At 37.5% G+C, this 15,783-nt stretch overlaps 4 protein-coding genes across 4 annotated transcripts; 1 reads left to right on the top strand and 3 right to left on the bottom strand.

Moving 5' to 3' along the window:
- Positions 1-1,773: 1,773 nt before the first annotated feature.
- On the top strand, positions 1,774-6,502 carry LOC131009528 (acetyl-CoA acetyltransferase 2-like). Its single transcript, XM_057936925.1, is given in 18 exon segments — positions 1,774-2,140; positions 2,676-2,735; positions 3,422-3,520; positions 3,598-3,771; positions 3,911-4,016; positions 4,169-4,307; positions 4,488-4,565; positions 4,646-4,711; positions 4,825-4,896; positions 4,898-4,911; positions 5,042-5,054; positions 5,056-5,103; positions 5,105-5,143; positions 5,267-5,377; positions 5,470-5,511; positions 5,633-5,719; positions 5,822-5,927; positions 6,260-6,502. Coding segments are annotated over 16 exon segments (1,212 nt in total). The 5' UTR covers positions 1,774-2,140; positions 2,676-2,701; the 3' UTR covers positions 5,912-5,927; positions 6,260-6,502.
- LOC131009531 (transmembrane emp24 domain-containing protein p24beta2-like) lies at positions 6,259-7,985 on the bottom strand. The gene is made up of 4 exons (XM_057936929.1): positions 7,636-7,985; positions 7,373-7,559; positions 7,181-7,288; positions 6,259-6,848 (listed from the first exon to the last, which is right to left on the bottom strand). The coding sequence occupies exons 1-4, from the start codon at positions 7,840-7,842 to the stop codon at positions 6,715-6,717; spliced, it is 636 nt and encodes a 211-aa protein (XP_057792912.1). The 5' UTR covers positions 7,843-7,985; the 3' UTR covers positions 6,259-6,714.
- Positions 7,986-8,202: 217 nt separating this feature from the next.
- On the bottom strand, positions 8,203-10,652 carry LOC131009532 (uncharacterized). Its single transcript, XM_057936930.1, has 5 exons — positions 10,440-10,652; positions 10,005-10,166; positions 9,480-9,561; positions 8,963-9,079; positions 8,203-8,477 (listed from the first exon to the last, which is right to left on the bottom strand). Exons 2-5 carry the CDS (start codon positions 10,127-10,129, stop codon positions 8,427-8,429), a joined length of 375 nt encoding a protein of 124 aa, XP_057792913.1. The 5' UTR covers positions 10,130-10,166; positions 10,440-10,652; the 3' UTR covers positions 8,203-8,426.
- A 597-nt stretch (positions 10,653-11,249) lies between these two features.
- On the bottom strand, positions 11,250-15,053 carry LOC131009533 (ribulose-1,5 bisphosphate carboxylase/oxygenase large subunit N-methyltransferase, chloroplastic). The gene is given in 15 exon segments (XM_057936931.1): positions 11,250-11,558; positions 11,751-11,873; positions 11,961-12,062; positions 12,064-12,093; positions 12,184-12,280; positions 12,361-12,491; positions 12,493-12,540; positions 12,652-12,732; positions 12,819-12,890; positions 12,979-13,032; positions 13,431-13,488; positions 13,615-13,698; positions 13,800-13,912; positions 13,914-13,964; positions 14,628-15,053. Coding segments are annotated over 15 exon segments (1,509 nt in total). The 5' UTR covers positions 15,006-15,053; the 3' UTR covers positions 11,250-11,471.
- Positions 15,054-15,783: the final 730 nt, after the last annotated feature.

Here is a 15,783-nt window from a genome sequence, read left to right as displayed (position 1 = left end):
GCCATATTAAAATGGGCTAATTAAATTCTTGGTTGATTGACTTGTATGCCTAATTTTCGCCTTATTTTTTTTCATTTTTTTTCATGATGTTACCTTTTATTTATCTGTTAAGAGATATTATGCACCGTTAACGTTAATATCATTTCACATGCGCGCGTGAAATCGTAAATATCCATTAATTGCATAGCATAACATAATTGACATTGGTTGAAGACAAATAATAATTTGTTAATTGATGCATGAATACTATGTATATAATATTGTTTTAATGCATGTGTTTTAGTATAAATTATTTTAGAGAATTGAGCAATGATTCTTTTCGACGCATCGTGATGTAGGGGTGAGCAAAAAATCCGAAACCGAATAGCCGAACCGATCCAAACCGAAATTTTAAAATATGGTTCGATTTTTTCGATTTTTCGGTTCGGTTCGGTTTTTGTTTCCATAAAATTTCGGTTTTTCGGTTCGGTTCGGTTCGGATTTTTTAAAACCGAACAAAACCGAATTATATTTATAATATATATAAAAATATATGTATATATATATATATAATATTTTAATTATGATTTTATAATATCTAACTTCTAATATTTTTTAAATTTTATAGATTTTTTTTTGGAATTTTCGGTTTTTTTTTCCGAAAATTTCGGTTTTTTCAGTTTTTTTTCGAAAATTTTGGTTTTCTTCGGATTAATTCGGTTTTTCGGTTCGGTTCGGTTTTAATTATAAAAATTTCGGTTAATTCGGTTCGGTTTGTTCGGTTAATTCGGTTCGGTTCGGTTTTTTTTTTAAACCGAACTAAAATATGGTTTGGTTTGGTTTTAGCAAAAACCGAACCATATAACCGAATGCTCACCCCTTGATGGAAGGAATTTTTTTATTTTTTATTTACCTAATCGACTACTAAAGTTGCAATTAATATTCTAGCTAATTATTACTGCAAAAAAATTCTTTTGTTCATTAGCCATGGATTAAAACATTAATCAGCTTGTTATGATCTTATCCACTTCATAATATATACATTATTAACATAAAAGTTAAAAAAGAGCACTTCCATCATTTTTTATTTGGGTCAAGAAGAGGTAATGTAATTGGATTCGAGCCCCATTATAAGTTTTGATTATATGTTGAACGTTCTATAATTAAAAAAGCTATAGTGATTATAAGTATTTACTCACTAGTCACTTATAAAGTCATATAAATGCTATATAAAGGGGATAAATAAAATAAATCATTTGGTCAAATATGCGAGGCGTTATTAATTTTAAATAAATTAAATGCAAGTAGGCAAATACTACTATACAAACCTTTTTGAGGCTCACATTTCCACTAACTTTTTCCATAATCATTTCCCTATCTCTCTTTAAAAAAATCATATCTCTATCACCAACCTCAATTAGTATTTAATTTAAAGGAAATAGCGCAAGTACGAATTCTATATTTATCGTAAAAAAACAGCACACCTCAAATGATACTTATTAAGTAGATAAATAAATATTACTCTACTAATTAAAATCATGAATTAATTTAAAATAGGTAACTGCAAATAATGTGTAACATATTAGTCATTTATATAGTACAAATGTTCACCTCATAGCCCATACATATATCAATTTTAAGTTCTCCACCATCATTTAATCACATTTCATAAAAACTCATTACAATTTATCTAAATATACAGCTATTAAATTTTATGGAACCCACCTCTACTTTCATGTAATTTTGCCATATAAAAAAAATCCCATCTTGGAATAAATAATGGACTCCCAATTCACAATTTTGACCTCTAAAAATCCCGTTCCGAAATCTATTCATACAAAGATCCAATCTTTATCATAAAATCTGTATTAGATTATCAATTTATCATACAAAAATTAAAATCCTTATTTTATTTTTCTGCACAAGTATTTTGAAGTAAAAAAAATTGGCGATTGTTCGAGTGTGGAGTCAAGAAAGCCGGTTAATTTAGTCTCTGTTCAAACTACACCAACTCACACACACTACACACAGTGAAACACCCCCCACCCCACCCACCCCCACCCCCACCCCCACCCCTTCTCTATATATAAGCGACAAGGAGCTTTGCTGGAGTTTCATTCTCGCTTAATATATTCTTTATTGGCTGCTCCATTTTTATCAGGTAAATAATTTGTTTCTGTAGCATGTTCAAATGTGTGCTGTTGTCATTGTTTGATTTCAGTGTTTTTCTTAGCTGGGATCAGATTTTCTTGAAAAGGGGTCTTTCATGTTTCTTGCAAATTTCTCAATGGCTGTTTTCCCTTTTAATTTCTTGCTTTTTCTTAGATCTAATTCTTGAACCATTTATGTGTGTTTGAAGATCTATATACCTGTTATTGTGTGTGTGTGTGTGTGAGAGAGAGAGAGAGAGAGAGAGAGAGAGTGAGAGAAATCAGACTAGATCAGCTGGCTTAGTGATTATAGTTTTTGAATTGTTATTGTAACTATTTATAGATTGAATTCTTTTGAAGAATAGGTTGGATTTGTATATTACCTAACAGCATGCTTATGCCGTGAAGCAATAAAAAAATGAGATATTTTTATTAGAAATTTTAGGATCATGCTCAAGATTGTGTTTTTTCTCTGCAGCTTCACGCTCTTTGATCTGTAATGCATTGATTTTGCATCTAATCTCGATGAATTTCGTTTATAAACAGGCTTTGATCTTGCTCAAAAGTTGATCATGGCACCAGAAGCTGCTTCAATCAACCCAAAAGGTAGCTTTGTTTACACTTTTCTTGTATGCACCAACTAGTTGTACTACATGCTAATGCTGGATTTTGCTTCCCTCACCTATGTTTGTTTGCACGTTTCGTCGAATTTTGGGATGTTTTTACATCCCATGATTTGCTCTTTAATTATGTTTGAAGTCTCTCACATTGAGTTTCGAGAGTGCTTAATAACATAGAGAATTCTTCTGTCGAATCTTGGGTCATTTTTACTTCCCAATAATCGGTCTTTAATTATGTTTGAACTCTCCCACATTGAGTTTCGAGAGTGCTAAATAACATAGAGAATCCCATCGTATGTGTTTGAGTACAAGACTATATTATATTGGCATGATTTTACAATAGTAGGCTTCATCTAGGAAAATAAGAAAAAAATTCTGGTTAAAAATTATTTAAAAAGTTAGATATTTCTCCTGAAAGTGACTTGTATTCCTTTTAAACTCGAGACAGTTAACAGTTATTTTGTCAATAAAATAAAATATTATGATGATATATATAGTATTACTCTGTAACTATCTTGTTCTTGTATTACCATTCCTTGCCTGCTTGAAAAGCTTCTCGTTTATGATATTTGGTCCTTTATAGTTCGAGACCTTAAGAATCTCTGTTTTTGTTGGTATTTGATGTACACATTCTTGATGAAAACTTATTTTCTTGCCTTTTCTGTATCATAGATGTTTGCATCGTGGGTGTTGCTCGGACACCTATGGGTGGTTTTCTCGGTTCACTCTCATCAGTACCGGCAACCAAGCTTGGATCCGTAGCTATTCAGAGTAAGATTACCAAATTCGACTCTGCATATTTCAGTGTCAGAGTTTGCAGGTTTTTAATACCAACCGCCAACTTTCAGGTGCTTTGAAGAGAGCAAATATCGATCCATCACTTGTACAAGAAGTTTTCTTCGGGAATGTACTCAGCGCAAACTTAGGACAGGCTCCTGCCCGTCAGGCAGCGTTGGGTGCCGGGATCCCGAATTCAGTAGTCTGTACAACCATCAACAAAGTCTGTGCCTCTGGAATGAAAGGTCAGTTTCATAACATATGAAATACGATGATCTCCTAAAGAAGTTCATTTTGACAGTGCTTAAAAGTATTTCACCTAATTGGTATGTCGTTTTTGGTCGTGAATTTGTGTTGTTAAACATTGTCTGTTTGACATGACAGCAACTATGCTAGCAGCGCAAAGTATCCAGTTGGGTCTCAATGATGTTGTAGTGGCCGGTGGCATGGAGAGCATGTCTAATGTCCCAAAATACATCGCAGAGGCGAGGTTGGTGCACACACTCGGCTTATTTCCAGTTCAAGAAATGAATATTGATAGTCTTACTCTATGTAGCGGTGTTAGTTAAAAAAACAAGAGATGATAACGTTTGATCACCATGCTAATAAGTCACTTATTCACTCGGTCTTGGCATATTCTAGGAAAGGATCTCGACTTGGACACGACTCTCTTGTTGATGGAATGCTGAAGGACGGACTCTGGGATGTTTACAACGATGTTGGCATGGGTGTCTGTGCTGAATTATGCGCTGAGCACCATAGCATTACGAGAGAGCAGCAGGTTTGTCTTCACTATTTCGACTCCATGAATTTGTATTATCCGAAGTTCATTTCCATTGCAAGTTTTTGCATTCTCACTTATTCTGATTTCCCAATTTCCATTTCCGAATGTATTGTAAGTGAGAAATTTGCATCAAATGGCAATTCATGTGATGTTTATTATACTGCTTATTCTGTGCAGGACGATTTTGCTGTCCAAAGTTTCGAGCGTGGAATTGCTGCTCAAGATGCCGGTGCCTTTGCGTGGGAGATTACTCCAGTAAGATAACCGGACATTGACTTGTAGGTGCAGTTCGTGTTTCCTGTTGCTGCTTTATAACTCTCTTCTTGTGGATGCAGGTCGAAGTATCCGGTGGGAGAGGACGACCATCCACCATTGTTGACAAGGATGAAGGTCTTGGAAAGGTGAAGCTTCAAAATATCCTTGAAATTTGTCATGGCTCGTCTCTTTAGGCCATGATACATCGAATCACGTAAAATATATTTTGTTACTAACTACTCCTTTTTTTCCTGGTCAGTTTGATGCTGCAAAGTTGAGGAAGCTAAGACCGAGTTTCAAGGAAACCGGTGGAACTGTCACAGCCGGCAACTGCTTCTAGCATAAGGTTTTCGCGCTTCCCTTTCGTCTTCTTCAGTTAATCTTAGTTTCTATTGTATAATAGCACACAACTCAATAGAATTGCACAAATTTATTTGAAAGCTTTATTGATGAGTGAATTTGTCCTCGTTTTTCAGCGATGGTGCCGCTAGCTCTTGTTTTAGTAAGCGGACAGAAAGCTCTGGAGCTCGGGCTTACAGGTCATTGGAAAGATCTCCGGATATGCTGATGCCGCTCATGTACGTATGCTTATATACGTCTTTCTTTGTGAATGCCGAACTATCTCGTTCACCTCCATGCTTGTTCGGTTTGTGGTGTTGAGTTTGCAATATTGATGCATAATAAACTGAGTGTGTTTTCAGGCCCCGGAACTGTTTACGACTGCCCCGGCTCTTGCAATTCCCAAGGCACTCAAGAATGCTGGTTTGGAAGCATCTAAAGTGGACTATTACGAAATCAATGAAGCTTTTGCGGTATGTCATTACTCTTCATTCATCGACCAAAGCTAGAGCCCACCAACTAAAAGCTAGCCGTCTTATTCTACAAACGTAATCACTCTGTGCAGGTCGTGGCTCTTGCTAATCAGAAGCTATTGGATCTTAGTCCAGTGAGTTCTTTACCTACGAAGTACTAAATAAAATCAATAATGATCTCCATATTACATGTTTGTGTCATGTGGTCTTTAAAATTATTTGTTTCTAAACTTTCTTTTTTTATATATTTTGCAGGAAAGAGTTAACGTACACGGTGGAGCTGTGTCTCTAGGACATCCTCTCGGTTGCAGTGGCGCTCGTATCTTGGTCACTCTTTTGGGGGTACGTTAACCTCTCTCGACCAATCTTTCGATTCCAAACAAATTCCTGATTGGTTCCAAATTAAAATCGATTGTCATTGATGTTCAAATCGTGTTATCTCAGGTTTTGAGGCAAAAGAACGCAAAGTATGGCGTTGGTGGCGTTTGCAACGGAGGAGGAGGCGCCTCGGCCCTTGTCTTGGAACTCGTGTAATCCTACCTAGTTTGTGGTAAGCATAGGCTCAAATCTGCATTTTCTTGATTCTTACAAGAAGTTTCGTAGTTAGGGCGACTTGGCTTTTGAACCCAAAAAAACTAGCCATCATGCGGGCGAAATGTCCCCTTGTGGAGTGTAGTAGTTGATTTCTCGAACCTAATTTTCATCGCGTGTTTTGAAATGCATTTGGTCTTGTGTTCGGGTTCGAGTTCGAGTACAAACTACATTTACAACTCCATTAACATACGAGGGAGTCTTGTGTCAGACTAGTGTAAAGGGGCTATAATGGGTGCCTTTTGACTCGAGTGTTTTGTTTCCGATTATAACGTTCGTCTTCCATTGCAGATTTCGTTGGGACGACGCGACTGGCAGCGGAGCAGCCTTTGAAGAGATGGAGAAAGCAGAGTGAATTAGATTAATCTGTACCATCTTTCAGTCTTAGATGAGGTTTTTACTGTGTTTATTTTTCTTTCTCTTCAGCCAATAAATTTGACTTAGATAGATAGTAGAGAAGAGTGTGTGTATCTGAATCATATTGCTGTGTGTACTTTTATCTCCCAATAAATGTTACTCCTATCTTTATCTCTATCTCGTATTTTATTTCATCACTCGTAGATTGATGTTTTATTATTTCATAATGCACGCCACGTGTATTAGATGACATTATAATCGCATACAACGATGTGTACCGATGAACTAAAATATGAAATATGACACGAACATTGATATATGTATTGATGAACTGAAATACGAGATATGACACGAAGAATGTAGCAACAAAGTTTGCCTTGATACGAGTTTCAGACTCGAGAGGTCCCGAGCTTCCGCTCGAAGAGGCGTTGGAGGAGGAACACCTGAAGGGAGCTAGCTCCGATGAGAGCTAACGACTCGAATATCGCCTTGAACACTGCTCTCTGGCTCATCGATTCATTTACTGCATTCAAAAACACAAATTTTCCTTAATTTTTCCCCCCAAATCCTTCCAATTCTACATCTCACTTTCAATCACAATCATATATATGCATAGGCGGACACATGGGGGTAGGGTGGGCTGAAGCCCCTCCAAATTGAAAAAAATATATTCATTTAATCATGTGAAAAACACAAACTTTCCTTAATATTTCCGAAATTCTCTCAATAGAGAGAGAAATGTTATGCTACACACACATATATGTGTGTGTGTGTGTGCGCGCGCATGACTAGGCACTCGAAAGCTAGGGTGGGTCGAAGCCCCCTCCAAAAAAGCAAAAATTTCGACGTACGTACCAAGAGCTTGTCGGTCGGTCTGAGCCTCGAGCCAGTGCTGCTCGAACTGGATGTTGTAGAGAGCTTCTTCGAGCTTCGAGATTTGCTCCACCACCGGGTTGAAATGCTCTGCCAACACGACCAACTCAAAAACAAAAACAAAAACAAAAAATGTTTCACTACACCAATACACGAGACGAGACCAGCACTCACCGCTCTTGGCGTGCTGGTCGTAGGTCCTGTAATGGCCGACGAGCACGTCGAAATCAACCGTCTCGTGAAAGGGGGACTTGTTGGAGAAGCAGAAGTGGTAGATCCCTTTCCTCTCAGCAATGAATTCGTATTTGTCGCTAATCTTATCGTGGAACTCTTTGATCTTCTCCCCGCCTGGCCCCTTTATCTGCATCCATTTAAAATAAGGATTCTCATTTGAACCTCGCTCTATATTTCTAAACAGATAGAGAGACATTACTAACAACGAAATCGATGCCATCGTCGACGTGATGCCAAGCGTTATCAGCTTTGATGACGACGAAAGAAGAATGAACGACGTCGCCTTCGTAGAGAATGTTGTGTGAGAAGCACTCCTCTTTGTCGATCACAAATCTTATACCTAATCCTACTCTCATCAAACATCCTATCACCACCACCATCATCAAAAACATCAACATTCCCATCTTCATTTACCACAAATCTATGCAAATATTCAATAAATATATATAAGTATATACGAGGTTTAATTCATGGGAATTTTGTTATTGAGGCTTGGGATCAAAGAGAAAAACATAATGAGGTGAGTAGCTCAAGAACACGTCTCCTTAGTTGGTGGAGTGAAGATCTCATAATTCGTGGTTAAAAAATTAAATACAATATTTTTTCTATAATTTATATTAAGTGGAAATTAAAAATGAATTTTGGTACTTCTCTAACTTTATTTTATTTTTCACTTTTTGGTGTACAAAAGAGAATATTTTCTACAAGATTTTCATGCACGAAATGAAGTGATCTCTGTTACATTTTGTTGGCATCCTTCACATTAAAAGTAGCACGTAATTTAGATCAGTGATCCATTTATTTAAAACCAAGTCTCCACAAATTTAAATGTAAGTCACGAAATTGATCGATCTATGGTGAACGGGAACTACAAATCAAACGCGGAGTAGATGAAATACGAGACGAAACACCATTTTACAAAAATCGTCGTCTTTTTTCAGCTATACAGATCAAACAACTTCGTAGATATGGTCCCGACATCATCACATTGGAGCTAGCCGCTCCCATCCAGTTGCCCGAGCGAGGCCAGATGCGCCATATATTGCTGCAACATCGCGAAATCAAAATTATAACAATCGAAAACTCAGTATTTAATCAGATAAGCAGCATTTGTTCCACAAAGTTATGGCCATTTGAACTTGTATTTCTACCTTTATTCACCAAACCAAAATGATTCATTTGACATGGAGTTGATATGATTCATTTTTGGGAGGGAAGATATCTAAGGTTATCACGAAAAATGGATAAACTCATCTATAAGTCCTCTTAAACTTTACTAATGGATATCTGTTTTAATCCGAAAAGCATTAGAACAAAAATTATACGAGTACAAAGAGGTTAGGTATCAACTTACAGAATGGTACAAAATGCTTAGCCAATATTGGGAGGAATGGTATCAAAGAATGATTATCACGAAATTGCATAAAACCATCTAAGTCCTCTTAAACTTTACTAATGGATATCTGTTTTAATACGAAAAGCATGAGACCGAAAATTATACGAGTACAAAGAGGTGAGGTATCAACTTACTGAATGGTAGGCATACGGTGATTTGCCTTGGCGTTCGAAATGTTTAGCCAAAATGCTCCATTCAATCGGCCCCCACTCCTCTATTTCAAAGCAATTGCCGAGTGCAGCTTTATATAACTAAAAACACATTGAAAAATCTCAATTAGCCAAATTTAAATCTCAAATGCCAAGTGAAGTACAGTATGCTGCAATAAAGAATATCAGATATATATATATATGTAAAACTAAGATACTATAATCACAGACTTTTCCACGTTTCAGCTATTAATCGGATATCACTGGCCAATGAAATTATTAGAGCAAAATGCTTTCGATTTAACATAAACTTAAAACAGCCAAACTGCTTCTTGAGACACTGATGTGGCCTCCGAGCTTTAAGGTAGTTTCTTTTCGTTTCTTGACTCCTTAACAGAAAACAGAATTACGAACTTGAAACACCCCCTTCCTTCACCCAAAAGCCAAAACTGAAAGAGAAAAAGTTTGTTTCTTCTTCTTCTTATAACCTGAGTCGACTTACCTTCCCAGTATCGGTAAGAAGCTCAGTGCCAGCAGGATATGACGCATAGAACTGGTCAGCCCTTGAGTGCCCAGCTCTTGTCCTGCAATATTCAATAATCCAAATAAAGTGTGAATCTACGATTGGATATATTCATAAGAAGTTCGATAAATACCATAAGTATACATAAGAAGTTCGAGTAAACAACCAACGTTACCAAATTTGCTTCTTTTCTTGGTAGAATTTCATTTCCACTTGGAAAAACAAGTGCATATTACTAAATCGAGTTATTTGTATGTAAATACACGAACTCTAAGCATTTTCTAGTTTTTCCCATCATATTTTTTTCTGACGAACCTAGTGCTTATCTGATTTTCCTCATGGCGAGCAATTTCGATCAAGTTTTGTGTATTTGGATTCACAAAAAATGGCTAAGATGGCCATATTACAATATAGTGATACTAAAAAGTAAAAATGGAATCACGCTCCAATAACAGCTAAGCTCCACATTTCCCCCAAAAATAGAACAATGCCACGAAGACTTACGTGTTGTTGGTGTAAGCAAAGTTGATCAGCGTAACGAAACAGTAAAATCCAGTGTAAGACACGATTCTCCGAAGCTTCTGAATGTTGAGAATCTCTAACCAGCCTTCACGGAGCCGCTGCCACATCTTCGACGGCGCGGTTTAGGTATTCACATCAACAATCCTAATAGAAACACATGTGAGGCTCACTTAAGCATTTTATCAAACACCTCATTCACATTCCATGATAAACGAAAAGAAGCTACAAAAAACAACAAACTGGAGTAATCTCAAATTCAGCAGTAGAAAATGCTATTTCCCTTGCAAAGAAATCAAAAGTGAAAAGCAGCTAAAACCTCCATCTCAACCCCCCCCCCCCCCCCCCCCCCCCCCCACACACAAAGTACTGAAGATAATTGAAGAAAAAAAGAAGAGAAAAAGAACAAAATCAGAAAACCTTGAACGTGCGGTGGAGCGCCCTCCGCCGCCGGAGCCCCGCCGTATAAAAGTTTCAGGTAGCGACGCCCTCAGCTCACTGTGTGCAGTATGTGAGAGAGAAGGGAGAGAGATGATGACCCGCACGGTTTAAAATGGGCCCTTTAATCATTTTATTATCATTATTATTTAATATTTGGGCTATAACTAGTTTTTGGAGAAGGCCCGTTTAAAATGGGCTCTTTAATCATTTTATTATCATTACTTATTTAATATTTGGGCCATAATCATTTGCCACTCGAATTATATTGGAGAAGGCCCGTTTAAATACACGAAATTTTATTAATTCTAATTTTGGATATGAATTAAAACTGTATTTAAATTTTTATATGATTATTAATCTTTGATAAATTAATATCGTCGTAACAAATTAATAATATCATTACGATTAGCTGAAACGTCGTTTAATACATCGATCGTTTAAGTGGTATAGACATTTTAAACCATCGTCTCAACATAAACTTGAAATAATTGACAATTGTATACAAAATGAAAATAATTGAACTGCATGGATTTAGAGGCTAATTTTATAGTTCATGCACAAAATTAAAATTTAATAAAAATTCATGTAGTTAAAAGTAATCGTCCCAATTAAAATATTTAATTAATTTATCTTATTTCCACATCATTAATATTCCATCCAATACCAATGATCACTTTAATCATCCAATCACTATGTTTTTTTTTTATTATTTTATTATCATATTTAATTATAATATTTTTAATTATATTAAAATAATAAAAAAATGTAACAACTCAAAAAACAACAAAATAATAAAAATTCAAAACAGATAAAGTAAGAATAAAAATTACAACAATCGAATCGAAATACAAAATACGAAATTGAAAATACACAATCGATGCTTCAAACAGATGAAAAAAACCCACACATTTAATTACCACAGCCAAATTTTGGAACAGGCTATCTTGAGACAACAACCTTAAGGCAAAATATAGGCCAAGAACAAGAGAGTGTCTGCAGCAGCTGAAAAGCTCACTTGAAAAACTTCCTCAAGCCGTCGAAAAGCCTCAGCGCCTTCAACTCGCCGCTTCTGATATCCCTCAGCCGCCGTCTTAGTATCTGGCGCAACGAGACAAGAGGTGTGAGACGACGACTGATCATTCATATCAAACAAGCTTATGCAAAAGCAGATCATATCAAACTGCTAGAAATCTAGAAATCATTCAGCAGCAGACAGTTTCAATCTGTTTTCTTTCGGTTTTTCAGACAAAACGTCGTCTGGTTTTAGCAAGAATCGAGAGAGCGCCTTACATATTGTGCACGAAACAGCATCCTCCGCTCACTGGTGCATAAATCCACAGCAAGCTGCTTCAGGAACACTTTTCTGTTGAGAAGCTTCGGGTTTGTCACGTCCAGATCCATGGATCCGCTCGTCTGCCAAGCACCACTGACGTCTTAGCTTAGCTATGTATTCATTCATTCATTCATTCACAGAAATCGCGTTTTCTAAGAAGCGCTCACCTGAAGGAACTTGGAGTACTTAGATATGCTGGCCTCGCAAGCATCAAGTATGAACTGCAACGCGTCTTCCTCTATTTCACCATACCGGATGTCCTTCTTGGACTGTCGTCTTGTTTGATGCAGCAGCAGCCATCTGCACCAACCTTGTTGTCACACACAGTTCCTTCATCCTACATATCCAAATCAAAAAGAAAGAAAAAAGACAAAAGAAACGAGACGAGACCTCATCAAACTGGCTTATCATGCTAGGGGGGCTTACTGCTAGGTAAGCATACGCCATCAACTCCAATGGCCAACCGGTTATTTGTACAGGGAAAGCACTGCGACCTGTTCAACATAGCACACGCTGCATCAGACACGTTCGTGCTTAGATTAGTCGAGCAGCCGCTGCTAAAAACACACTCACGCAGACAGTCCTTGCTTCTTTAAAGCTTCCAGCTTCTCTCTGTAACACTTGTCGGATTTACTGAGCGAGAGAGACAGCTCAACAGAGTCGCTAGGATTGGTGCCTTCCCGGGGCACAAATCCGTACTGAGAGCAACAGCTCTCCGTTGGATTTCTTACCATACGAGATGAAAACCTGCATCAAGTCATGACCACCTCACATTCCCATTTTTAACGGTGTATTTTTACACAATAGCATCAAAATGGAAGAAACATATTGATGGAGCAATTCTTGAAGCTCGTGTACCTGCTCACCTGGCTGATATGCTCTATCTGTCGTGAAAACTACCCCCTGAGATGATCTATCATAATCCAGAAACGTCTCTACCTAGTTCATCCAAAACATTAAAATTAGAGTGAGAATCGCAGCAACTACCCAAAATGGATTAAAGTATTCCATCACGTTAGCCTTACCTCACTACTATGGTTTAGCATATCTGCCCAAGGAACCAAGGCAACCCTTCCATCCATCGAGGGTAACCGAACCTGATATCAATCAAGAATTTAAGATGATAAATGCTGTAGTTATTTGAAGAAAAAAATGGAAAGAAAAAAATTATGACAGCATAGATACCAAGCGAGAAAAAAGTATGCCGAATGACCATCTATAACTCTCCATGTTGAAGACCTGTATGATACATAGCAACAGTCAAATGAAGTAAGTATTCTTCAGTAGAATGTCATAAACAAAGCAAGAATGCTTAACCATCACATCATCTTCTACAAAGCAAACTCAGATGTGAGGATGGAGCTGTGACTATGTAATGTAAATCCAAGTACGTGAAATTACGCCTCACATCAAATACCATTTAGTGTTGCAGTCCTTTATGCTACACAAAAACTCAATAAAAATGGAATAAAATGGGATCTTTCTAATGAAATAAAACGGGAAGTTGAAGAAATGTCACTTGTCAACATAAATCTCCCTAGAACCCAAAATTCAAGTTCAACTGAAAATATTGTCAATCACTCGAACAAAGAGCGTGCAGATTGAAGAAACAGATACAGTGAAAATGGAGAGTGTACCTCTCCAGGAAATAAATCAGGATGCTTGGAAAATATCCTGTCCCTTAAGTCGTTGTATCTGCACAAGAGGTTAAGATAGGTCTTAAAAATAGCACTGTAACCAAAATGTGAGACTAAAGACATCTACAAAGTAGAATGCAAATCTAGTCTACTCTGTACGTAATCAAGAGAAAGAACTCAGTACGTTCCAATAACATCATTGATCCTTTCAATTGCCCGCTGTCTTATTTGCGAGGCTTCAAGATATCTGTCTAGTTCCGAACGTGTCCTGAAATCACATGGAGCAGCTGTAGAGAAACCAACTGAGCGCAGACCCACAAAGAAAACTGCAACTAACTCCTCCTTGGACTATTTAATACATATGCTTACCAGTAGAGAAGTGAATAGGGCTGCCTCGGCAAGGCTGCAATGTAATTACTCCATCTCGAAGAGTTCATGAGACTTGCCTCGCTAATCAAATAGGTTGCAAGCAGTGGCCAATCCTGGCACATTATACTGTTTTAGCACCTCACCAGCCTCACCACAGCTCCACTTCTAAAGCCACATCTCCCGTGCAAAAGCAGGCACAAGTTAAGTAACTAAAGTAATCAAAACCTCTTGATGGAAATGTTTGTGACATACCAAACTCAAAATGATTTTTTACCATCATAAGAAGAGACCTGTTTTCTTTGATTCAACAAAGTTTCTAAACACAACCGCTAGCCAATAGTTGTACATTGAGAACTAACTCCAAATACCCTATTGGGACAACTTATTACATACAATAACAATGATATATGACCTCACAAATCTTACGTTTGGCAGCGGGAACCTAAGTCCAGTTACTAAAAATATTCACTTTGTTCATAAATGACATCCCATGATCAAATGAGGAGCGTGTTAGAAGACGTATGAGTCTATAACCAGACCTAAAACAAATGAATCCAGACACACTCAATCCTAATCATGGAGGGACAGACTACAGAGACGAGCTCCCGCCAACTTATGAGCACCTTTGACAATCTCAAATCATAGAAAAATAACCAGAAACAATGCTTCTGCCATAGCCATAGCTCCCCAACTTCACCTCAGCTAGCAAATTATCACATTTCAAAGTTACAATAACTCTCAAACACCATTCCACTTATTATTTCAATAAACTGCAACCAATATCCAACAATCAATAACAAAAATCCCAAATTAAAAAGAATTGCTCACAGAATCAGCAGTGATGAAGAGGGAGGGAGGCACAAACAGCAGCTTCTCTCCCTTCCTAATATTTTTTAGGGCAACGAGCCCCCTTTCTCCAACCTCCACCCTCTGTATCCCCATCTTCTGCGGCGGGAGCCCGCTCTCCGACAGCCACGCCTGCAGCGCCGCCGCGTTTTCCACGGAGTCGACGTCGCACCCCCACGTCACTCCTTCCACCGCGGTGTTCTCGCCGGCGGCGGCGACCGAGCACCGAATTCGGTCGAAATTGCCGCCTCTTTTGGCTGCTGGTGGGGCGAAGCTGCTGTGGGAGTGGATTCTGGTTGTGTGGAGAGGTGAATTTTGAGAGAAAGTGGGTATTTGGAGGATTCTTAAAGCTTCAGCCATGGCGATGGCGCTGCTTTTGCTGCTGCCTGCCTTATCTCCTTGCTTTGGGAGTGATATGGCAGTTTTCCAACGGTTGATAAATGATTCCTAGTTTTTGGAATTTGCACACTAGTCCCTCAAAAAAGAGGTAATTCCACATTCTATCCAGTGAAATTACGACGGATTCGTCTTTGTATTTTTTAATGATTGTTATCATTTATAAATATTTTTTGTATAGATTCGCGAGGAATATAATTGAAACTAGATACATTGGAGCCATAACATGCAATTAGTTGAGCTTAGAGATGTCTAATTGCAAGTTAATTGAAATTGAGTCAATAAGATATTTTTTCTTTATCAGTGATTGTTTGATTGAACCGACTTATTAATCATTGAAAGTTTTTAAACTGCATTGATGCTGTCAATATATGTGGAATACGACCTTGCTCAACCTTAGTGCTTCCCCTCCAACCAATAGGTCGGGGGTTCGAGTCACCCTAGGAGCTAGAGTGTGAGTGAGTTTTTTCTTTTCTTTGGTTGTAACAAATTAAAAAAAAAAATGATTAAAAACAAGTTGATCAATTAGATTATAATTATATGTAAATACACATTAAATTTTAATTTATAATAAAATATACTCCTACTTACTACCAAGTAGGGGCATCACTAGTATCTACAATATCACAAATTCTCAAAATAGTGACATCAAATTACTATGTACTATAATGAATAATCATTATATATGTGTAGGGCCTAAATTGCAATTTCGCAAACTACAGGGTCTTCAAATACACACACC

This window comes from Salvia miltiorrhiza, chromosome 2 (assembly GCF_028751815.1).
Source record: "Salvia miltiorrhiza cultivar Shanhuang (shh) chromosome 2, IMPLAD_Smil_shh, whole genome shotgun sequence".
Taxonomy (NCBI): Eukaryota; Viridiplantae; Streptophyta; class Magnoliopsida; order Lamiales; family Lamiaceae; genus Salvia; species Salvia miltiorrhiza.
Note: the sequence above shows the minus strand (reverse complement) of the source record. Positions and strands in the feature narration are given on the sequence as shown.

What these genes read in the sequence shown, in the direction of transcription:
- LOC131009531 (XM_057936929.1), bottom strand. Translation starts at nt 7,842, where the DNA reads ATGAAGATGGGAATGTTGATGTTTTTGATGATGGTGGTGGTGATAGGA. An exon ending in ACGATGGCATCGATTTCGTT is followed by an intron (nt 7,560 to 7,635) that starts GTTAGTAATGTC and finishes AAATGGATGCAG; the next exon opens with ATAAAGGGGCCAGGCGGGGA. An exon ending in GACCGACCGACAAGCTCTTG is followed by an intron (nt 6,849 to 7,180) that starts GTACGTACGTCG and finishes TTTTGAATGCAG; the next exon opens with TAAATGAATCGATGAGCCAG.
- LOC131009532 (XM_057936930.1), bottom strand. Translation starts at nt 10,129, where the DNA reads ATGTGGCAGCGGCTCCGTGAAGGCTGGTTAGAGATTCTCAACATTCAG. An exon ending in TTTGCTTACACCAACAACAC is followed by an intron (nt 9,562 to 10,004) that starts GTAAGTCTTCGT and finishes TGAATATTGCAG; the next exon opens with GACAAGAGCTGGGCACTCAA. An exon ending in TTCTTACCGATACTGGGAAG is followed by an intron (nt 9,080 to 9,479) that starts GTAAGTCGACTC and finishes ATGTGTTTTTAG; the next exon opens with TTATATAAAGCTGCACTCGG.